This window comes from Pelophylax lessonae, assembly GCF_965119305.1.
Source record: "Pelophylax lessonae genome assembly, chromosome: 1".
Lineage (NCBI taxonomy): Eukaryota > Metazoa > Chordata > Amphibia > Anura > Ranidae > Pelophylax > Pelophylax lessonae.
Window position 1 is genome coordinate 550768521 of NC_138768.1, and position 25165 is coordinate 550793685.

General features: G+C 44.7%; 1 protein-coding gene across 1 annotated transcript in view; it reads left to right on the forward strand.

Moving 5' to 3' along the window:
* ELP1 (elongator acetyltransferase complex subunit 1) overlaps window positions 1-25165 on the forward strand; it is a 153617-nt gene that overhangs the window by 106731 nt on the left and 21721 nt on the right. The window contains exons 28-34 of the mRNA XM_082243694.1: window positions 74-275; window positions 5366-5427; window positions 10243-10305; window positions 12342-12402; window positions 15213-15326; window positions 18197-18308; window positions 18395-18522. Of these exons, the coding sequence (XP_082099820.1) occupies window positions 74-275; window positions 5366-5427; window positions 10243-10305; window positions 12342-12402; window positions 15213-15326; window positions 18197-18308; window positions 18395-18522 (742 nt within the window). The remainder of the gene's footprint in view (window positions 1-73; window positions 276-5365; window positions 5428-10242; window positions 10306-12341; window positions 12403-15212; window positions 15327-18196; window positions 18309-18394; window positions 18523-25165) is intronic.

Below are 25165 nucleotides of genomic sequence, written 5' to 3' on the forward strand. Positions count from 1 at the left end.
ATTAATAATGCATGTTTGACTGCATTTCTGTATGTTATAGCTTTCTAAGAATTACATAAATTGTGTTTTACAGTCTATTAATGATGCTTATGGGGATCATTTATTTTCAAAACATCAGTATGAACAAGCTGGTCTCATCTTTGCTCGTTGTGGAAGTTTGGAGAAAGCTCTTGATGCTTTTGTTGCATGTAGTAGCTGGCAGCAGATACTGTGCGTAGCTTCCCAGCTGCAGTACTCAGAGGACAAAATGGCTTTCTTAGCTCGGAGTGTGGCAAGTGAGTGATTACTCCTTCTCTAATGGGAAAGTCTTTTAAATAAATCAATGCTGAAGGTGTACATAAACCTACAGTCATAGCCAAAAACATTGTCTCCCCTGCATTTCTGTCAGATAATGCACCACTTCGCCCAGAAATTTTTTTCAATTACCAATGTATAGGCATTGTCATGTTTATTTCTTTTATTTGTTTTGGTATGACGCCAAAAAGTGGAGAAGCAAAAAGCCAAATCTGACACATTCCATGCAAAATTCTCAAAATTGTAAGAAATAATTCCATTCCAAATTTATGATGCTCCTGTAGTTTGTAATTAAATTCACCTGTATTAATTAACAGGTGCTGACAATCTAGAAATCATACCTGCAACCAGTTAAAATGATCGAAAATTTACTTTCTATCGTGTGTCTGTGTGCCACGCGAAGCACGGAGAAGAGAAAAGGCAGCAAAGAATTGTCTGAGGATTTGAGAACAAGAACTGTGGAAAAGCATGGACAATCTCAAGGTTATAAGTCCATCTCCAGAGATCTTAATATTCCTGTGTCCATTGTGGGCAACATTGTAAAGAAGTGTACAGCCCATGGCACTGTAGCTAATCTCCCTGGATGTGGATGAAAGAGAAAAATTGATCAGATTGCAACAAAGGATTGTTCAAATGGTGGATAAAGAACCTTGATAAACTTCCAGGCAAATTCAAACTGACCTTTAGGCAAAGGTCAGCTCACACTAATGTCGCCTTCTGAATGAAAAGGGATGCTATGGTAAGAGACCCAGGAGACACCGAAACATAAAAAATGCCAGATTAGAGTTTGCCAAAACTTACCTGAGGAAGCCAAAATCCTGTGGCCAGACGAAACAAAATTACAGCTTTTTGGTAAAGCCCATCATTCTACTAAAGGCCTCAGTAATGAGGCCTTTAACTACCTCCCGCCCTCTGTATAGACAAATGACGGTGGGCGGGATCCCCTCTCATTTTGGGATGGCGTCACCCCAGTCTCGCTGTGCTTGCGTGCCCGTGGGGAGTGCGGAGATCGGGAGCGTGCCGTTTTCCTGGGATATGGGGCAAACCAGATCTCAGTAAAGAGCTGATGACGTGGCTCTTTACCCATGTGATCAGCTGTGTCCAACCACGGCTGATCACATGTAAAATGGAAATGCAGTTTCGGCTCTCCTCACCTCACACTGACAGAGTTTTGGGAGAGGAGAGATGATCAGCGGCATCTTCTCTCAGGGAGACCTGTACAGATAATCAGTGCCTTGATTATCTGTGTAGCCCCAACAGTGCCCAGCAGTGATACCAATTTGTACCCATCAGAAATGCCAATCAGTGCTGGCTTTCAGTGCCTGCTCATCAGCGCAGCCTATCAGTGGCCATCAACGCACATCAGTGAAAGAGAAAAATTGCTTCTTTTAAAATTCTCTGCAAGAAACTAAGGAATTTTTTTTTAGCAAAAAAAAATTAAAAAACCCAACAGTGATTAATTACCACCAAACAAAAGCTCTATTTGTGTAAAAAAAAAAATTATAAAAATGTAATTTGGGTACAGTGTTGCATGACGTGCAATTGTCATTCAAAGTGTGACAGTGCTGAAAATTGGTCTGGGCAGTAAGGGGGTAAAAGTGCCCTGCATTGAAGCAGTTAAAGAAAAGAATACAGTCCCTACAGTCAAACATGGATGTTGCACTGGATGTCTTAACCGTGTACATGGCATTATGAAATCTGAAGACTACCAAAGAATTCTGGGGTTCAATGTAGGGCCCAGTGTCAGAGAGTTGGGTCTCCGTCAGAGGTCATGGGTCTTACTGCAGAACATTGACCCAAAGCACACATCAAAGAGCACCCAGACAAAGCGCTGGAGAGTTCTGAACTGGCCATCAATGAGTCCATATCTACAGTTGTGTTCAAAATTATTCAACCCCCAATGCTGTAAAGGGTTTTAGGGAATTTAGTGTACATTTGTAATTGTATTCAGAATGAAATCCTACAAGGACTTCTTAAAGAACCATATGCAACTAAAATGACATCAATTGGTTTTGTAATACAGTAGTAAATGTTTCTTTTGTGAATTCTTCATTGACACAATTATTCAACCCCTTAAAGACTACCACTCTGAAGAACAGAGGTTCATTGAAGTGTTTTCAATCAGGTGTTGAAAACACTAAAATGACTGTGATACTCAGCTCCTTCTAGACATTTACTGGTGTGGTTACAAACATGGTGAAGTCAAGAGAATGGTCCAGGAAGACAAGAGAAGAGGTGATTACTCTTCACAGGAAGGGCAATGGCTATAAGAAGATTGCAAAGATGTTAAACATACCAAGAGACACCATAGGAAGCATCATTCGCAAATTCAAGGCAAAGGGCACTGTTGAAACGCTACCTGGTCGTGGCAGAAAGAAGATGCTGACTTCGACTGCTGTGCGCTACCTGAAGCGTAGAGTGGAGAAAAGTCCCCGTGTAACTGCTGAGGAACTGAGAAAAGATTTGTCAGATGTGGGTACTGAAGTTTCTGCTCAGACAATACGGCGCACACTGCGTAATGAAGGCCTCCATGCCAGAACTCCCAGGCGCACCCCCTTGCTGTCTCCAAAGAATAAGAAGAGTCGACTGCAGTATGCCAAAAGTCATGTGGACAAACCACAGAAGTTTTGGGATAGTGTTCTGTGGACTGATGAAACAAAATTAGAACTGTTTGGGCCCATGGATCAACGCTATGTTTGGAGGAGGAAGAACAAGGCCTATGAAGAAAAGAACACCTTGCCTACTGTGAAGCATGGCGGGGGGTCAATCATGCTTTGGGGCTGTTTTGCTTCTGCAGGTACAGGGAAGCTTCAGCGTGTGCAAGGTACCATGAATTCTCTTCAGTACCAGGAGATATTGGATGACAATGTGATGCAGTCCGTCACAAACCTGAGGCTTGGGAGACGTTGGACCTTTCAACAGGACAATGATCCCAAGCATTCCTCCAAGTCCACTAGAGCATGGTTGCAGATTAAAGGCTGGAGTGGCCATCACAGTCACCAGACTTAAATCCGATTGAGAACCTCTGGTGGGACTTAAAGAAAGCAGTTGCAGTGCACAAGCCTAAGAATTTGACTGAACTGGAGGCTTTTGCCCATGACGAATGGGCGAAGATACCCGCAGATCGCTGCAAGACACTTGTGTCAAGCTATGCTTCACGTTTAAAAGCGGTTATAACTGTAAAAGGATGTTGTACTAAGTACTAAGATTGAATGTCACTAAGGGGTTGAATAAAACTGATAATGATGTGAGCACAGAAAAGACATTTGTGGTTATTTCATTATAAATGTTGTGTTATATTTGTCTGACCTACACGTGCCTCTTTGATTTAATTGTAAGCAGGGTGACTAAATGATCAAAATCAATGTCAAACTGGCCAAAACAATCAATTTCAGTGGGGGTTGAATAATTTTGAACACAACTGTAAATCCCATAGAGCACTTGTGTAGAGATCTCAAAACCGCAGTTGAGAAAAGGAACCCTTCCAATCTGAGAGACCTGGAGCAGTTGGCGAAACTTTCTTCTGTAATTTTGAAGAAAATCATTGATGGTTACAGGAAGCCATTGATTTCAGTTATTTCATTCCAAGGGTTGTGCTACCAAATATTACATTGAGAGTGCCAATAATTGTGCCCAGTCCATTTTTGGGAGTTTTGCATGGAATGTGTCAGATTTGGCTTTTTGTTTCTCCGCTTTTTTGTGTCACACCAATACAAACATAAGAAATAAACATGAGAATGCCTAAACATTTGTAATTGCAACAATTTTCTGGGCAAATTGGTGCATTATCTGACAGAAATGCAGGGGTGCCAATATTTGTGGCCATGACTGTACATACTCAATAGTATTTCACTGTTTATTTTGCTGTAGTTTAATATTTTTGAAATACCTACCATTTTATATAACAATGCTTATGGACTTACTATGATTTAAAAATACACAAACAGCTGTTTTCATGCAAGCATTTATAGATGTGGGGAAATTTTCCTAATAAAACGATGTTGAAACCATAAACCCAGTAGGGAAAGTATCTGCAATCACATAGCAACACCGTGTGATCTCTTATCAAAACTTTATCAAAAATGTGAAAGTTTGCATAGCACATATCATATAACTACTTTCTGACCACCCTATAGCAGATGTACTGCTCCAGGGCGGCCGTTCTGTGCAGAGTCACGTATAATATACATAATTCTGCACTTCCAGGTAGGGGACGCGTGTCGCTTCTGCTTTGATTAGTCACAGCAGAAGCCGATCAGCTGATGTCCGGCCAGTGGATGTCCACTGGCACCCGCTGATCGCAGAGGAGACGCACTGGACAGAGTTCTGCATATGTAAACAATGCAGAGCTCTGTCCTGTCAGCAGGGATGTGCTGGATTTTGTTTCCCTGCAAAGTACACTGTGTACACAAAAACGCTGATTAGGCTCACATGTAACCCTTTGATCGCCCTTGATGTTTAACCCCTTCCCAGCCAGTGTATGTTTTTAGCACTGATCACTGTATTAGTGTTACTGGTTCCCACAAAGTGTCAGTTAGTGCCAGATTGTCCACCCTGCTATAAATCACTGATCTCCACCATTACTAGTATAAAATAAAAATTCCAGTGTATATATACACCATAGTTTGTAGACGCTACAACTTTTGTGCAAACCGATCAACGTACGCTTATTGGGTTTTTTTTTTTTTTACCACAAACATGTAGTAGAATACATATTGGCTTAAATTTATAAAGAAATTTTTAGATTTTATTTTTTTATTTTTATTGGATATGTTTTTATAGCAGAAAATTGTCAGTCTTTTTTTGTTTATAGTGCCAAAGAAAAAAAAAACTTGCAGTGGTGATTAAATACCACCAAAAGAAAGCTCTATTTGTGGGGGAAAAAATTACATAAATTTAATTTATGTGCAGTGTTGCATGATGCGCAATTGTCAGTTAAAGTAACGCAGTGCCGTATCGCAAAAAATGGCCTGATCATGAAGGGGGTAAATCTTCCAGAGGTCAAGTGGATAAAGTGGTTTAGTGTATATGGTCCTGTGCATAATTCAGTTGTTTTGTTGTTTCCATCCAGGCAAACTGGTAGAGCAGAGGAAGCATGAAACTGCAGCATTACTTCTGGAACAGTATGCTGAGGTATAGTCTCCTTTCTAATTATGTTGTTATTTTGGACAAAAAAATAAATGTTTTTCTATATCTGGCATTGAAAAAGTGTGAAGTTATAGAGGACATGGGATATACAACAGTATATAACATTAATTTACGATGATATTGTGGTTTTACAAGGTAATAGTAGATGTTTGGAATTTTTTTTTGTATGTTATATGGAGAGAACATTTATGACTTCTATTTATTTCTTTTAAAAGCCAGTTGGATCTGTGTAGGTGGGTGGCAATGAATACAGTTCTTAATATAATGTCTTTTTTATGTAGCTGTTAGTTTAGGCAGCTTTAGGGCAGGGATTTGCAAATTGTGGCCCTCCAGCTGTTGCAGAACTACAAGTCCCATGATGCATAGCAAGACTCTGACAGCCACAAGCATGGCACCCAGAGGCAGAGGCATGATGGGAGTTGTAGTTTGGAAACAGCTGGAGGGCCACAGTTTGCATTTCTCTGTCGCTCATTGACAGACGTAGTCCTCGTTGATTCAACACACTCGGGTTATGCTGCCCTCTACAGGAGTAGGACTAGACAGGAAAGAAAACACTCTGGCCACACCTTAGGGGCAGTCCCAGAGGGTATATCCTCTCTCTCTCTGCTACAGCAAATCAGTTTTTTTCTGTCTAGTTAGGAGTAAGGACCTAGATACCTTGCTGGGATCTTCGGTCCTGGCAGGATTTTTTTCTTAGAAAAGATTTTTTAGACAGCTTTTTCTTTTCTCCAGTGTTCCTGTGAGATCTTCAAGCAAGAAAGCTGAACTGGGCGACGGGCTGGATGTTGAGATCCAGTGGTCACCCCAGTTCAGCCTACGAGCGCGTGCAGGCCATAGCTCCGCGCTGGGTCGGCCGCGACAGTCCCACTGGACGGGGACTGACCCTGCGAGTTAAACGTCTCGCCGAAACGCCTAAGACCATGAGTCACGGCGTCCGTACTGGTCGACAGCCCTCCCACCTCGGTGGAGAGGGGTACTGTCAGGAGTTGGCGCCCGCCTGGTTCCGGTATGGTGAGTAGTATGTTCCCCTTTCCCCCTGACGGGTCTTGTGGTGAACGCGGGCCCCTCGCTGTAATGGTAAGGATGGGTCTTCCCTCTATCCTATAACATGTCACAGATCCCCCTGTTTGAGTGTGATTTTTGTGAACAAAAAGCCAGGAGGCTTGGTTTGGGAGCTGACAATCTAATTGCAAAGATGTTAAAATGATGAAGTCAGTGGCAGTACTAGAACTTTACTGTGATAGTATAAAGTATCCTACCTGTCAGAAGCCACAGGGCGAGGTCTATATATGTATACTGCATTCCAGATCATTCCTCCAGCTAAGCAGATGCCTCCCGACGGCCACGGACCGCATACGGCCCGCCAGGGTCCGGTACCGCCGACCACGCTGACCACCATGAGGGTGAAGGGTTGTCAGGCCGAGATCCTTCTGCAGACATGCCGCTATTCTGTGCAGGCCGCCGCCATTGTCTGGTAGATCGCACGAGGCCGCCATTTTGGCGTAGCCTCGTGTCTCCAGCATGGGGGCGGCCATGTTTGAGGTGACTCAAACACCTCATGGAGCTAGGGGAGGCGCCGGAAGGCGTGCAGAGGGGCGGAGCCGCCTCCTTTCTTCCCGGGAAGCCAGCCAAGAGACTTCCTGTCTGTTCTAGACAGTGCTGAGACAAGTTGCAGTTGAAACTCTGAGCATCAAGTGGTGAGCCCTGGGGTCTATCTCTCTCTCTCGCTCTATAGGGGTCCCTAAGCAGGTACACTGAGGGGCTTTGTGGCGCTGGGGGTCTGAAAAAAAAAAAAAGAAAAAAGTGGTTTTATTTTTTTTTTGGCAAATTGATTTTTTCCGGGTAGCATCTGGAATTATCATGGACCCTGCCACACAAGTACCCCCACCTGTTTCCCTCGAGGGGGGCCGCGGGACCCGCCGGTGCACAGAGTATGGATGCATTTACAGCAGTTTTGGAGTCTTTGGTGGCTCGGGTGGAGACGGCCTGTCAGGAACGGGGGTCAAGAAAGCGACCCCCGCCTACCCCTATATCATCTGATACTTCAGATTCTGAGATGGTCATTGCAGCTGCAGGTCCCTCTGCAGGGGCTGTTGTCTCAAGTAAAGTTCCCTCAGACAGTGAGGAGGACGTTCATGCTTCCGCCATAATTCAGGAAGAAGCATTGGTGGACGCACTAGTTGTGGCGGTTCGGGAAACCTTAAGACTTGAGGTTTTACCAGCAGAGGCAACTGAAACAGAGATTCCCTTTGGTACTAACAAACCCACCAAAACGGTGAAGGTTTTTCCTGTACCCAAGTGTTTTGGTAATATAATTAAAGAAGAATGGGAGCATTCTACGCGTACCTTTACTATTTCCAAGCGCATTGCTAGACGCTATCCGTTTGAGGAATCCCTCATTAAGAAATGGACGGTACCACCAGTGGTGGATCCACCTATTTCCAGACTGAATAAAGCCACGGTTATTCCGGTGGAGGACGCTTCTTCCTTTAAGGATCCGGTGGATCGGAAAGTAGAAGCGGAGTCCCGCACTATCTTTTCCCTGATAGGGTCAGCCTTTAGACCAGTAATTGTCATTGGTTTAGTGTCTCAGACATTAACGGAATGGGCGAGATTGGTGCGCCAGGACCTGAAGGGGAAAGATATCCCCCAGGCAACATCTGATTTGATGGAACAGATTATACAAGGACTACAGTTTATCTGTGACGCAGCCTTGGATGCTACCCCCCTATTAGGGCATGCATCTATGTCAGCGGTAATCCTCAGACGTGTGTTGTCCTGGAAATTCTAGGATGGCCTCTTCAAGCCGGTCTGGCCGACTTGGACATGCTAGTCGCGGACGTTCCTCTTCTTCTCAGAGAGTGTCTGCGGTCTCGAGGACCGATCTTCCATCGTGCTTTACAGTCGCTGGTTTTAATGGCCTGGCCATTGAGACCCAGGTACTGAAGGACAGAGGTTTGTCAGCTTCAGTTATTCCTACTCTAATTAAGGCAAGGAAAGCGACTTCCAGCAAGGTCTATTATCGCACATGGAAGACTTATATCGCGTGGTGCGAATCGTTAGGAAGTCCTCCACGTACCTATTCGGTGACCCGAATATTGGCCTTTCTGCAAAAGGGGGTTGAGCAGAAACTAGCCTTGAGCACCATCAAGGGTCAGGTTTCAGCATTAGCAATCTTCTTTCAGAAGCCTTTGGCTACAAAATCCTTGGTGCGGAATTTCATCCAGGGGGTGCGGCACCTGGTTCCACCAGTCCGCGCGCCCTTACCGCCTTGGGATCTTAATTTGGTTTTGTCGGTTCTGCAGAAACCTCCTTTTGAAAATATCAGGGAGATTCCCTTGCTGACTTTATCCCAGAAGGTAGCCTTCTTAGTGGCTATCACTTCTGCATGCAGGGTGTCAGAACTGGCTGCATTGTCATGCCAGTCCCCATACTTAGTGATTCATAGGGATAAGGTAGTTCTTCATCCTAAGCCATCCTTTCTTCCAAAGGTGGTTTCAGACTTTCATCTGAATGAAGATATTGTACTACCTTCCTTGTGTCCTCAGCCCAATCATCATCGGGAACATGCTTTGCATTCCTTGGATGTGGTTCGGGCAATCAGGGTAAAGCTACGGAATCGTTCCGTAAGACGGATTCACTTTTTGTGATCACGGATGGCCCCAGAAAGGGGTTGCCTGCATCTGCCGTGACTATCTCCAAATGGATTAGACAGACGGTGGTACAGGCTTATTCTATTAAGGGTCGGAGTCCTCCGTTCCCTGTTAGGGCGCACTCCACTCAAGCGCTCAGTACTTCCTGGGCCTTCCGCCATCAGGCGTCAGTGGTCCAGGTATGTAAGGCGGCCACCTGGTCGTCGGTACATACCTTTACAAAATTTTATAAGATTGATGTGATGGCATCGGCGGATGCCTCATTTGGCCGCAAGGTTTTGCAGGCCGCAATTTGAGGAGACCGGTGGTCTACCTCGAGGGTTTTTTTCTGTTGGAATTTTCTGTTGAGTCTCATCTTTGATTGATGAGCATTGAAGACTTCTAGTTGGCACCGGTTGGGCCTTCTAGATTGGATTTAATTTCCATTTTCCCACCCCTCATTTGTGGTACTGCTTTGGGACGTCCCGAGTGTGTTGAATCAACGAGGACTACGTCTGTCAATGAGCGACAGAGAAAAATGGATTTTTGTAAGATCTTACCGTAAAATCCTTTTCTCTTAAGCTCATTGACAGACGTAGTACCCGCCCCTCTATTTTGAGTTGGGTTGGGTTAAATTCTCTAAACACTGCTTTGTGACATAACTGATTTGCTGTAGCAGAGAGAGAGAGGATATACCCTCTGGGACTGCCCCTAAGGTGTGGCCAGAGTGTTTTCTTTCCTGTCTAGTCCTACTCCTGTAGAGGGCAGCATAACCCGAGTGTGTTGAATCAACGAGGACTACGTCTGTCAATGAGCTTAAGAGAAAAGGATTTTACGGTAAGATCTTACAAAAATCCATTTTTCCCTGCTTTAGGGCCTGTGTCAAAGGGCTTTGGGGCTGTGTTGATGGAATTTTGTTTGGGATGCAGGTGCATTTAACTTGCGGTCGACCTGCTTTAAGGGGATTTTGCACTCTCATAGGCTGGTAAGGGAATGCAAACCCTGCCTGACGTAAATAAAAACTATCAATAAAGGCAGGTACTGTGTGTAGATATGAGTTCAACTTACCCAATGCCCTTTTACCTAAAAAAAAGTATACATTGAGAGGTTTTACAATAATTTTTGCAATAGTTGCTGCTTTCTGTTAATAATGCTGTATTTATTTCAGGATTATGAAGAAGCAATTCTATTGCTATTGGAAGGAGCATTCTGGGAGGAGGCCTTGCGACTGGTAGTAATGTTTAAGAAGATGAATTGTTCACACTATATAAGGCCGGCCATAGATGGAGCAAATTTCTTCCCTGCGATAATCACATGTAAAATCCAGCATGCTGGTTGTACCCAAGTTGATCGATCAACTTGGGTACATTCAGCCTACCCATGCACGGTTCAAATCTCAGCCAGTTCCTGCTGAACTGGTCAAGATTCTAACCATCTATGGCCGGCTTAAATGCCTGCAATATTTAAATTACTACTCTGCTGCCTCGTTAGCTTCATTATCCCAGGGATATGATTCAAGTACTGGATCACTCTTAAATCCAGAGCTAATAATGAGATTAAACCATGCTGTGAAAAAAAACAAGGGTGGGACCCTGACCTCTCATAGTTTCTGTTTTAGGTATATTAAGTTAGGCACATGCTAATGTGTGCCTAGGCAACCAACATTAAACACTTAAGCCCCGGTAGATTTTACCCCCTTCCTGACCAGGCCCTATTTTGCAATTCGGCACTGCGTGAATTTAACGGACAATTGCGCGGTCGTGCGACGCTGTACCCAAATGAAATTGATGTCCTTTTTTCCCCACAAACAGAGCTTTCTTTTGGTATTTGATCACCTGTGCGATTTTTACTTTTTGCGCTATAAACAAAAAAAGAGCGACAATTTTGAAAAAATAACAATATTTTTCACATTTTTTTTTATATGAAATTCCAAAAAAAAAAATGTAAAAATCAAAATTTTTTAACATTTTAGGCCAATTTGTTTTCTGCTACATATGTTTGGTAAAAAAAAAATCGCAATAAGCGTATTTTGATTGGTTTGCGCGAAAGTTATTGCGTTTACTAACTAAGGGAAAGATTTATGTCATTTTTGGTGTTTTTTTTTTTTTAACGAGTAATGGCGTCGATCTGCGATTTTTATTTTTTTTGCGGGACTGCGTCATTGCGGCGGACAGATCGGACCCTTGACTGACATTTTTTACACTTTTGGGGGTACCAGTGACATTACTACAGTAATCAGTGCTATACATATGCATTGTTACTGTAAAAATTACACTGGCAGGGAAGGGGTTAACTTTATTGGTGACGCAGGGGTTAAGTGTGTCCCTAGGGGCGTGCTTCTTACTGTAAAGGGGTGTGGCTAGTGATGTAACCACAGAGACATACGATCAGGATCCTACATAGCAGGATCGTATGATCTCTGCAGTTAGATCAGGGAGAATGACAGGTGGCTTTGTTTACATCAGCCGCCTGCCTTTCTCCCTCTGCAGCGGGAGATCGCGAGTGACCGCAGACATCGGGTCCGCCGGTCACATGCGCGGACATGTTAGGGAACAAGTGGGAGCGCGCCTCCGGTGGCGCGCGCTCGCCCCCTAGAGGCTCACAGGCTAGCGACGTAGTACTACGTCACTTTGCCTGTATGGGGCTGACCGCCGCAGTAAATAGTCGTACGGCGGTCGGCAAGTGGTTAAGGCAGAAATGTGATGCATCTGAGAACTACAAATCAAAAACACTATTAAATGCATTTTTTATTATTCAAAGCAAACTCATCCATCACTCCATGCTTTACCGGTATTTTGCTGAGAAATCACTTTTAAAAAACACCCCTTAGCATTTCTGGCTATGGCCATCTGGAGTAGGGGCAGATAATTCATGTGGCATTTACTTCCTGGAATTCATCTGCCCTTAGCTCAGGCATGCATGTGGGAGGGTGTGTTAGATGAGAAAACCCCTACTCCCATCCTGAAGACTTCTGGGATGTATGACATAATTTGCTTAGGCATTGAAAGCAGGAAGTAACTGAAGAAATGTCAACAAAAGGTTTAAAACAAGCAAATATAATATACTTTCCTATCTATTTACTAATGCTAGAAGCATGGGGATTAAAAATAGTCAATGATTGAGAGAAAGAAGTTCCGCTTTAAGCTGCATGTGTCAAGATAGATATATTTAACTGTGTAATAAAGGGAGCTCTTTGTAAAACAAGGGAATTACAGAAACTAAAGGTTAAACTAGATAATGTGACTTTTTTTTTTTCTTTACCCTTAGATACACAAATACAAACGTCTTGATATAATAGAAACAAACGTGAAGCCTGCAATAACTGAAGGTAAATGCGTTCTGTGGATAATATATACATGAGCATCATTCAACAGTTTAAATTAAAAAATGGTGTATATAGGTGATATGGAAAGTGAATCAGCGCTTAAGATAAATAACAGCAGCTAGCAAAGAAAGTGTAAAATATACATACACAAGAATATAAACAAAAAGAATATTGCAGTGCTGAAATTGTTTAAACAAATGAAAAAATATTCTCAAATGAACAGTATAGATGATATGGCTTTTCTCGTGACAAAAGTTCATATGAATGATGTGACAATATTCAGTGGGTGTGATCCAGTGAACCAGTAGAAACAAACGATGAGAAAGAAAATGATGATCTCCGACACCAAAAAACTAATGAAGTGCAAACTCACCAGAGCCAAATGCTGTCTAGATTATAGGACAGCAAACGAGTGTTGTGCGACTAGTCTCAGGATTTCCAGGACATCAGTGTGGTCAGCAACCTCCTGCCTCATGGGTAGCCTCCAGTGCGATGATAAACTCAGCACATCATGCAAGGGTTAAATGTGCAAAAAAATGGGAGAGGCTCATGGTGCAGTATGAAATAAAATCAATTTTAATAAAAAATATATATATTGTGTATCACTGGTACAAAATGCAGTGTACATATGATGTTAAAAACAGATAACAGTAAAAACGAACTCGCATATAAAGCCACCACTAAAATGAAAAAGTGATGGCTGGGACCTTAAGTGTTTGAGATAACAAGCTTATTAGGCATGTGGATGACATATATGTTCTGACCGGGAGAAAATAACAATCTGATGTTAGTACAGCGATCTCCCCTACTGAGCTATTATGTGCTGACGCCCCCCCAGAACACTCCGGTCAGCGCTCTCCGCCATTGGCTGAGAATGCTGATTGGGAACCGGTCGGCTGTTGGTTTTTCCAGCATGGCTTCTGTTGGCCTGGCTATTGAACCTGCCGATGTCACTCGACATTTGGCCCATGTGTTCTAGGCTTAAGAGTGGAGATTGATTATACATGGGATGGTTATTGTTTTCTTTGCTGCAGTTCCTAACTTTCACAAGGTGTTAAGCACAAGCAGTAGCAGCAATAGGCTTGTGCTCGTTTTGATTAGCTGGCTTCCATCTGTATAGCCGCCTGACCACTTTTTCAGTGCGGGCAGTGCGGTAACTCCCCCCATGGTTTACAGGCTGTCCCACTGTTACTGTATCGATGGGCTTCAGGATGGCAGATGGGAGGAATCTAAGGGACATCCATTCTTCGATCTCCTCTGCAGTGAATGAATCCGGAAGCAACAGATTTCTTCTCACAGTTTTAGAGCTATCATTCCCTCGCTGATACAGTCAAGTAAGGAGCTATTAAAGCAGGGGAGACTAATAGACTGTATCTCAGAGCCTGAGGAAGAGGCACGGCCTCGAAACACGTCAGCCCTCTGCTTTTATGAGACATTGGACTCCTGTAAAGATGCTGCTAGATGGAATTGATATGCTTGACTTTCACGCATGTTTGTGAGTAGTGGATCTTTATCTTTTTATTATCACTAAATTTGCTGAGGATAATGCGCTAGGCTGGTGCGCCCTTTCTTTGTTTTGTATTTACAGTGTTTGGTCGACCGCCCCGGTCGTAGAGGGCAGCATAGCCTGGCCATAGTGGATGCCAAGTATGAGTACAAGTTCCAAAATTGAGGCAGCCTGAGGACCAGGTTCTGAGCGCAGGAGTAGGGTGCTGAGCAGCACTAATCTTTTTCCGAGACTGATAGACCCCTGATGTCTTGATAAAAGGGTACCTGTCACCTGCCCAGTTTTATTACATGGGGGCCCTCTTGTGATAGCAATAAAGTTAAATTCGAAGTTAAAATAAATAAATGTAACCCCCATTGCTCTGTATACACCTGTCAATGGAAACTCATGCACAGGGTGCACATCTGTATGTAAACCGCCGTTACACTGCACGTGAGGTATTGCTGCAAACACTGGAGTGTGAGCATTCATTCTAAGACCACTTAATTTACTGTTAACTCTAAACTGATAAGCAGTAAAGTTTTTTGAAGCATCGGATTTTTGAGTATCATAGGTTTTTATGATATCATGGGTGCATACATTTTTAAGACTTGACATGTTTGGTATTTATTTACTCAACGCAACACCTTCTGTTATATTTTAACAAAGAAATGGGTATTATATTGTGTGTTTGCACTAAAATTTATTTTATTATATATATTGTAAATGTGCACAAATATTGTGCGACATAAAAAGATTTGTTGTCATTTTTTTTTTTTTTTTTTTTATACAAGGCCTCTGCTTTCGGAAAACATATAGGCTAAGTTCACATGTAGGCGTTTTTGGGGAGTTTTTCTGCTCTAGGGTCATTTAAAAAAAACGCCCAACAAGACAAATCCTATTCATTTCAATGGCCCCTGTTCACATCTTAGTGTTTTGACATTTTAAGCAAAACGCCCAACGCTCAAAAAAGTACATGAGCTTCTTTTTGGGTAGATTACAGGCATTTTTATTTTTTTCCAATGTTCACTAGTCAACCTAAAAACGCCTGCACAAAAACGCCTTTAAAACACCTGAAAAAATGCCCATAAAAACGCCTGAAAAAAACACCTAAAAAACATCTGTAAATAGCAACGCCAAGATGTGAATGTAGCCTCAATGTTCTAGGGGGTTTTAAGTAATTTTATAGCCAAAAATGCAAATATTTACATGTGTGGAAAAATGAAAAAAAAAAAAATGCTCTAGAGCAGAACTGTTTGTGTTAAAAACTGGATATGATTTTATCTCCTTAACTGTTTATTGAAATTATTATTAATTGTTTGCTCAGCTCAGAAGAATCACATGATATTCCTGGACAGCCAGAAAACAACATTCGCTCGACATAAACAGCGCCTGTCTGTTGTACGAGAACTGAAGGAGAAAGCTCGACAAGGCTTGCTGGGTATTTGATGTGGATTATTTTGTATATATATTTTCCAGTCTTCAAAGGCCCATTCACACCAGAAACTGCATGTTTTTGCATTCGTAGTGACATGCATTTGAGGCACATTTGCATTTTTCCCAAGCTTGCTTTTCGTTTTGAGGTCACTTCCGTCTTCTTTGGCCTTTTATGTGCACTGTACTGCATTTTCGTGCATTTAAATGGATTTCCGTGCAGAATAATGCAGCAAGCTGTACTTTTTTTTTTTTCACTTCACTGCAATAATGGGAACTATGCCCATAAGATATCCTAGACTTGGGTCTGTCTTTTCAGTTGGAGTGCAGTAAAAAATGTATCCCACTGCATCTGGTGTGAATAAGCCCTTAAACCTTAAAGAGCATCTTAATAACTCGCCTTCTCAGACAACCAATACTAAGTCATTCTCTTCACTGATACTTTATTGCTTTCTCATCTGACATGGGGCACAGAATCACCTTATATACCGCTAACCCTTGTGCTTCGCCAACTTTTTTCTGTCCCTGTAGCGATTGTCGCTTTATTTCATGACGTGAAATAAAGAATCTCATCACTTTTACCACTGTAGTGCTTGGCTCTTAGACCATTATTTCAGTGATTGGATCTTGAAGCGATTTCTAATTTGCCTGGCAATGTTCATCTTCAGTTCATATGCAGGGAAACTGTTTATATTTGCAGTTTAAATCTCTTGACATATCTGCATCAATAAAGTCCAGATAGATGATCTTCACTTTATTAACTACTCAATAGTAACACAATCTTAGTAAAGCAAGTTGACGTGTTTCAGGTTCAGTCGGCCTAAGGCTGGCCATACACTATACAATTTTCTTGTTTAACTTTCCTTTAGATTTACCAAAACCATGTAATATAGGGTCAAACCTAAACACTTTCAATTTGTATGCAGTCAGGCAGGCCCTTGCACTACATAGTTTAAGGTAAATCTAAAGGAAATTGAATAAGAAAATTGTATAGTGTATGGCCAGCCTTAGTCATGGTTATAACTAAAGCCAACTGAGGCTGAAACGTGTCAATATGCTGTACTAAGGTTGTGTTACTGTGGAGTAGTTAACCACTTGACCTCTGGAAGATTTACCCCATTTCATGACCAGGCCAATTTTGCGATATGGCACTGCGTTACTTTAACTGACAATTGAGCGGTCATGCAACGCTTTATATAAATTGGACACTTTGCAGGAACCAGTGACGCTAATACAGTGATCGATGCTAAAAAATAGGCACTGTCACTGTACTAATGACACTGGCTGGGAAGGGGTTTTGTGTACTATATGTGCTGCTTTTATTAGGGGAAGAGATTTTTTTCCCTGTAAGAACGGGGATCTGCCTTTTTTACATAGGCAGATCTCTGTTCGGAGTTTCTGCCAGATGATCGGTGGGTTTTTCAGGAGCAATACACAGAGTTGTAGATCATCTATCTGGATTTCATTGATGCAGTTGTGTTCTTGTGGATCCTGCACCCATTTGCTATGGTGATTTTCTGAATTTGTGTTGTAGCACCATCCGTTTCATAAACGTATTGGATTGTCAACATAGATCCATTAAAAGAACAGACCCACTCGCATGAAAAAAATGAAAAATAAAATTTACCTAACTTATAACGGATGACAGGTTACAGAAACATCAGCCTCGGGTCTTGTAGTTTTAGGATTGCCCACAATTTAGCAAGGACTGACTTACATCTTGCCTTGCAATCCTTTGAGTTTCATCGGTCATAACGGCAAAAGCCCCCTGGCCAGGCAGGTTTTAAATTTACCATTTATGCAACACATATCTAAGGCTATGCAGCCACTCAGTGTTTTATGACATCCAAATTTAGGCTCCAGTAACTCTACTCCAGATGGTAAATATAACACTGAGCTAGGTGATTACTTAATTTCTCTGTAGTAAGCAGAAGTGTTGCTCAGTAAATTCTAATACCAGTTGCAGTTTGAGCCAAATAAATTTATATGAAGATTCTATATTAATCTAGCTACACAACCTATTATACTTTCAAATCTAAGCTCATACAGGCAGAGTTTCTTGTATTTGCTGGACAACTGTACAGGGTATATGACGGCTTTGAACAAATTACAATAAATAGTGCTTTAAAATTATAGACTAGAAACCATCTATCAGCAGAATCCCCTAAATATTTCAAGGACACTTAAGACACTAAGGGATACAAGCAAGGGCTGTTAGCGGCGCCATTTAAAAAGCCCTGTTCTGCAAGCTCTGTAGGCAGACATTTACCTATAAGACATTTAGAGTGGTTGTAAGCCCCTACAAATACCCAGTGAAGTGACTAGTCTCAGGTGATACACAGAAACAAAGCAAATCCTCCTACATATGTTGTACCTGTATATCCGCAGTCTTCTCTTCATCCCTGCAATGTGCAGCATTTATTAAGCTTGTCTGAGCTTTTAGAAAAAAAATGGCGAGGAGAGTTGAAGTTACACTGTGCAGAGCTCAATGAGGAGAGCTCTGAAAGCTGATTGGAGGGAAGAGACACAACCCCCTCCAAACAGCACACAGGAACAGAGCTGAGGCTCTCAATCAGCTGGAGATCCCTCCTCTGTCACTGGTTTTCTTTTGGCGTTAGGAAATCTTTTCAGAAGAGACTATTGCTTATAGCAGAGGAGCGATACAACAGACAGAAATTACACTTGGTGCTCTTCTTGAGACAAGTGCACACTATAGAATGATATGCTTTGTTCATATTTCATGTCTGTGGTTTACAACCACTTTAAGTTCCTCCTGATTCACAGTAGACTATCTTTTATTGGACATGGTTATGAGATCTAGTAAGATTAACCCATTCCTTCATCTGTAAAATTGTTTTTTTTCTCTTCCCTTTTTAGATGATGAGATCCCTGGAGGTCCAGAATCAGATCTGTTTTCCGATACGAGCAGCATCATGAATGCAAGTGACATGAGTGGAAAATATTCTCACAGTAATTCCAGAGTCTCCTCGTAAGTGGCTGATTACTATAGGCATAAAGATAGTTTTACACACTGCGAAAGGGTTGTGACTTGAGACCAAATTATTTTACATGTAGAAGAACTTCGAAAAACCGTCGAAAAGCAGAGCGCAAGAAGCACAGCCTAAAAGAAGGAAGTCCCCTAGAAGATGTGGCTTTAGTAGAGGCACTTGGAGAAATTCTCCGCACAGTGGATAAAATGAAAAGTGAGTGTATGCACCCATATTTTGTATGGATTTCTATAATTAGACAGTTCCTCAGGAGTGGAAGTTGATCCAGAATACAGAAAAGCCCAGCACTCTTTTTTGTGATTCGCTTTCTATATTGTAATTCACTTCACTTTTCACATTAATGTCTTACCTTCACTACCTGATATATGAGAGAAACTGCAGCACCACACACCTTGTTTCCATGGGCTTTGATTAACATTACTGAAATGCTATCATAAAAGGATTTTCTCATTTTCTAAAGCCAATTTTTTCTTTGTCCATTGAGAGACACAGGAAGTGTTGGATTATATTGCTGCCTACAAGAGGATTTGAACATTTGCAGCCCAGAATAACCCTCCTACTACAGCAGGAGGATAGAAGGATGGATGTCTGTTCTTTAGCGCTGCTGGGAAAATGCTAATCTATTTTCTCTAATCGTCTTCCAGGGCAGCACTTGAGAGATCCTCCTCCCGCCTGAAACAGGAAACACAGTCCATCATTATAAAAATGCTAGTCATGCCTTCTGCCTCAGTTTTGATTGTGTTTCCTCCAAACCCACAGGAGCTGCATCTGTTTATTTCTTCAGTCTCTGTGCTAATTGCAGAAGGCTCCCTGACTAGCCTCCCATCCAGCTCAGTGAGCCTTGGGCAATGCAAGTCAGGGGCAGCACATTGGGGCAAGCTGGCCCCCGCCTGGGGTTTTCAACCATCCCCCCAGCTGTCAGGATGCAGATGGTAACCCCCCCCCCCCCCCCCCCACGACCGTACCTGGAGCCAGCGGAACTTCTAGGCTAGTCTGCCAGCCACAACTACCCTTCCGGCTGACGCCTGTTAAGGGGGGGCGCCCGATGTGATGCGGCACTCCCTGGTCCTCTCACACTTCGGGCTCCTGTCCAGGCGGACCGTGAGTCAGCGTCCCGGGCAGCATCCTTGCTGTTGGAGGAGCAAGATGGCTTCAGGACCGGAACTCCACGTCACTTCCGGTGACACGCTTTCCGGTCCGCAGCCATCTTGGAGAAGACTGAAGTCAGTGGTGGACATCTGCTGAGGTCACTTGCAGTGGAGCGAACTTTTAAAGAAAACTCACAACAGTTAAACTATAAACAAGCCAAAGACAAATGCCTAATTTCTACAAGGAAGCAGACCCTAGGAATACCAGGAGGTTGCAGTGCAGGTATGTCCACCAACCACCAACCTGCATGGGGCCGCTGGGGACAGGGCTGGAGCTGGGCAGGAAGCAGTTAAAGGTCCCTATGCTGTGGTTCCTTTTCTGAGACTGACCATGTCGGATGCCTCCCCACCATGCCCTGCAGATCCTGCCGGTCAGGACAGCTCCATTGTAGCCAAAGCACTCTGGAGTTCCATCTGTCTTTACCTCACCAACAAACGGTTTTTCATTGTTGTGTATGGCAACTGCCTGCCTCACTGGGTCCTTTGTGCTTATTTACAGACAAAGACCCCAGAAGAGAAAAAGGCAAAGACCAGTAGCAAGGCGTGCACCTCTTGCGGTCACAGATTTGTTCCTGAATGGAAAAAAACCCTATGCCAGAAATGCATCAATAAAATGGTGGCCAATGAGTCACAGGGGTTCCTTAAGGATATGCTTATTTCTTTTAAAAAGGAAATTAAAAGCACGATTGGCCCCCTTCGTACAGCCATAGAAAAACTAGAAGCTCCAATCAGGCCAGCACTCCATCTACCAGCAAGACACCCATTCCCTTGTGCACCAGGAATGAGGTTGACCAATCGGAGCAGGGATCTGATGCAGACGACTACAAGTCAGAATCCAAAGGTGGCCTATGCTCAGACTCCGATGATGAGGATCCATCATCAGAGGGTACACTCTTCCCCTCTGAGGACACAGATAATTTACTGAGGGCCATAGCAGATAGATAAACTGGGTATCAAAGAGCAGAAAATTGCAGAGCTTTCACTACACGATAAGATGTATAAGGACCTACTACCAAAAACCCCTAGAACATTTCTAGTACATGAGTCTATGAAAAACTTGGCTAAGAAAGAATGGGAATAACCGGAAAAAAAGCTTTCTCTTACGTCCTCCGACAGTCGCCGCCCACTCATACAGTCTTCACCAATGGGGTATTGACTTCCTTTCCACAGGAGTAGCTAGGCATAAGACTTGTTAGAAACAAAGCATTTACATAGACACACCCATGGGGGCTGTCCCACTGGTCCAATACCCCCCTGCAATCAGCCATCCCAGCTCAGTTTGTCTTCTGCCTAGTTAAGGAGTAGATAGGCTTCCCTGTGCTGGGGCTACAGTCTCAGCCTTCTTCTATTTTATGATTTATTTTCTGCAAATGTCATTTTTTTCTTTGCATTACTAGCTGTTTTATTTTGTCAGCGTTAGTTAGTCGGATCTTTGGATGAAGACGGCGTTTGCGGAGCTGGGAATCGGACTGGTCGTCCTGGTTCTCCAGGACAGAGGGTCAGATGGAATCCCAGCCCGCCATTGAGCGTTTAATAGGCTATGTGTTCGCCTTCGCCTCACAAACGACCCATCCCTGTCCTCAGGGATGCAGCCTGTGAGGTGGCTACCTCACCGGACACATCCACGGTTCGTCCGTGCACTACTGGTGTCCTGCGTTTTTTGTCCTGCCATCCGAGGGCGGGCGGTTTCCCATTTAATATGAGGCACCCCACGCCATCGAGTACAGGCAAGTACAATCTGTGTGGGGCCTCTGTCTGGGGCTGACAGTCCTGTGTGTCTGTGGTGTCCCCTTATGTCTGTGCGTTTTGGGCTCACTGATCCTGGTCCCTGCGGGGGTTTTTTCTCTCACAGCCAGTGCTGTGTGGATTTTTGGGGGTCCCTCTCCTGTGTCACTTTAGGGTGCTTGGAGGTACAGACACGTGCGGCGACTGCTGCGGGGTTAAAAACCGCCGGTCCGCCATTTTAGTTGAGGGCAGCATGTCTGGCTTCACTATGGGCGCTTATACAGCATGGTATGAAGTGTTTTTGGCGCCTTGCGGCGCCATCTTGTGTGTGGCAGACGATCGTTCCGAGCACATGTCGGCGGTCATTTTGCCGGAGCCTCCCATTCTTTTCTATAGGCAACCATTTTCCCTTAGCCTGCAGCCTCAGTTCAGTCTCTGGCGATGACATCACTTCCTTCCTTCACTCAGGAGCAACCGACTGTGGTGGTAACACACTTGTGGGACTCTGTTCTGCTGTCCTTTTGTCTTCCCTTGTACAATATTCCTGGCTTTCAGTTTGTCCCTGCGGGGGGTCTGTGTTTCCACAGTCTTTGTAGCGGTGTGCTGCGGGGTCCGCAGCGCGCTTAAAGGGCCAGTACCTTACAAAAAAAAACACTTTTTTTTGCAATGGAATCCCAGGACAGCAAATTTCCTCCAGCCTTGGTGGGGGATTCAGGTTCCTCTGAATCCTCTGCCCTGACTAATTTGTCTGCTGTGGTGGCGACTTTGGTGTCCAAAATGGATGTTGTCCTGACTGAACGTGCTGCTAGAAAAAGGCCTAGCATTTCTTTTTCTTCTGATTCTGAATGTGACATGGTTGCTGTAGGTAGCGTACCCCTTGAAGGGTCTCGCTCTTCTCAGTCTGAGGGGGAGGCGGAGGTTGCAGGGGTGGACGATTCCCCCCCTGGGACGCCCGAGGAACGCGCAGCTATGGATGCGCTGATTCTTGGCGTGAAAGAAACACTACATTTAGAGGATGAGCCCAATCCTCCGGGCATTGTGTCCTCTTTTGGTACACACAGGTCCCGCAAGACGGCGCAGGTTTTTCCTCGCTCCGCTGAGTTTCATCACACAGTGAATGAGCAATGGCGCAATTTAAAACACACCTTCACGGTGCCAAAAAGGTTCCAACTTCTTTACCCTTTTGCGTCTCCTACGGTTTCGCGCTGGTGTGTGGCTCCTCAAGTGGATCACACTGTGGCCATATTGAACAAGGCTACTCTAGTTCCCACCAAAGATTCTCCGTTATTTAGGGATCCTATGGATAGGAGGCTGGAATCGCTTGCCCGCCATAATTACATCTTGGCGGGCTCCATTCTAAAACCTATTTTTGCCTCTGTCATGGTGGCTCAGGCCATTTCAGGGGTGGGGGGACGTTTGCGCGGTTTCCTCCAACCTTGGCTGCTCCAAATTCCGGACAGGTGGGTTCAGGAAATCATTCGATCAGTATACAAGATCGAATTCCTTTCACGGCCAGCGGACAGATTCTTTCCCTCAAATCTTCATTTGACCCCAGGGTGGTTACAAGACCTGCATCAAGCGGTACAGGATCTCCTCGCCCAGCGGGTAATCGTCCCGGTGACTCATCAGGACAGATTTCGGGGGTTTTACTCGAATCTGTTCACTGTGCCCAGAAAGGTGGGCAAGGTGCGTCCGATTCTGGACTTAAAAGCTCTGAACCGCTTTGTGCGCGTTTGAAAATTCTGCATGGAATCGCTTCGCTCGGTGGTGGCCTCCCTGAGTCCGGGGGAATTCCTGGCCTCTATCGATCTGAAGGATGCGTATCTACACATCCCCATTTTCGAGGGTCATCAGAGGTACCTCCGCTTCGCTATCGCGGAGGATCATTATCAGTTTGTGGCGTTACCTTTCGGTCTCGCTTCGGCTCCAAGGGTCTTTACCAAAGGGTTGGCGCCTGTTCCTGGCCTGTTGCAGGCACAGGGCATTGCGGTTTTGGGATATCTGGACGATCTCCTGTTAAGATCGAGTTCCAGTCAGAGCCTGTTGCGCGATCTGTCCACTACGGTCCAGTAACTCCAGGAGTTCGGATGGACCATCAACATTCAGAAGTCAACCTTGTCTCCATCGGTTCGTCTCCCATATTTGGGAATGGTTCTGGACTCTGCTCAAGCAAAGGTGTTCTTACCGGAGGACAAGCTCCGGACCCTGCAGTCCGAGGTCAGGTCCCTCAGGGACAATAAATCCTCGTCACTCAGGACCTGTATGCGGTCCCTGGGGTTGATGGTGTCAGCCTTTGAGGCGATACCATTTGCACAGTTTCACACGCGATCTCACCAAGCGGAGATACTGGCCAGGTGGGACAGACTACCTCAGTCCTTGGACCTGAGAGTGTCTCTGAGTCGCCAAACCAGAATGGATCTCTTGTGGTGGCTTCAGTCCCCGGCTGTGTCGGAAGGGAAATCCTTCTGGCCGTTACTGTGGACGGTGATTACCACGGATGCCAGCCTGTCGGGCTGGGGTGGCGTCCTGGGCAACCTGTCTGCCCAGGGCACTTGGTCGGAGGAGGAATCCTCCCTTTTGATCAACATATTGGAATTGAGAGCGATCAGGCTGTGCCTGCTCCACTGGTCGGATCGTCTTCAGGGCCGTCCTGTACGGGTGCAGACGGACAATGACACTGCGGTGGCGTACATCAACCACCAAGGGGGCACCAGGAGTGCCCGGGCGGCCCAGGAAGTGACCAGTATTCTGTCTTGGGCCGAGACTCATGTCCCGGCGATATCGGCAGTTCACATTCTGGGTGTGGAGAATTGGCAGGCCGATTATCTGAGCCGCCAGACCCTAGACCAGGGGGAATGGTCCCTGCACCCGGAGGTATTTCAAATGCTGTGTGCGAAATGGGGATCCCCGTATGTGGATCTGTTCGCATCTCAGCCAAACCACAAGGTGGAAAGGTTCGTGGCAAGAATGCACGATCCTCTGGCAGACGCCTCGGATGCGCTGGTGCCTTGGCATCAGTATCATCTGATATATGCCTTTCCTCCGATTCCGTTGTTGTCCAGGTTCCTTCGCAGGTTGGCCTCGGAAAAAAAAAAAACACTGGTGATTCTGGTGGCGCCGGACTGGCCACACCGGTCCTGGTACGCGGACATCGTTCACCTGGCCGTCGAGCCACCGTGGCGGCTGCCAATGCGAGAAGATCTGCTGTCTCAGGGACCGATCTTCCATCCTGCTTTACAGTCGCTGGCTTTAACGGCATGGCTGTTGAAAGCCAGGTCCTGAGAGACAGGGGTCTCTCCTCAGAGGTCATTACTACTTTAATCAAGGCTACATGGAAAGCCTATTTTGCCTGGTGTGAGTCCAGGGGCTTCTCTCCTCGTTCATACTCGGTGGCGGGAGTGTTGACTTTCCTCCTGTCTGGTGTGGACCAGCGCCTTGCGTTGGCCACGATTAAGGGCCAGGTGTCTGCACTGGCTGTTCTTTTCCAGCGCCCTGTGGCGGCTAATTCTTTGATTCGCACCTTCATTCAAGGTGTGCGTCACTTGGCCCCTCCTAGAAGGGAGCCCTTACCTCCATGGGACTTGAACTTGGTTCTGTCCGTGTTACAACGTTCCCCGCTTGAAAACAGGGAAATTTCGTTACCTCTGCTGTCTAAAAAGGTTGCCTTTCTGGTGGCGATCACTTCGGCTCGCAGGGTACCGGAGTTGGCGGCGTTGTCTTGCCGCTCCCCTTATCTGGTGGTTCATAGGGATAAGGTGGTCTTGCGACCTAAACCGTCCTTTCTTCCAAAGGTGGTTTCTGATTTTCACCTTAATGAGGACATTGTTTTACCTTCGCTTTGTGCGAATCCTAAGCATCCTAAGGAGGTTGCTTTGATTTCTTTGGATGTCAGGGCGATCAGGGTTTACCTGTCGTCGACTGAATCCTTTCGAAAGTCGGATTCTCTTTGTCCTTCCTGAGAGACC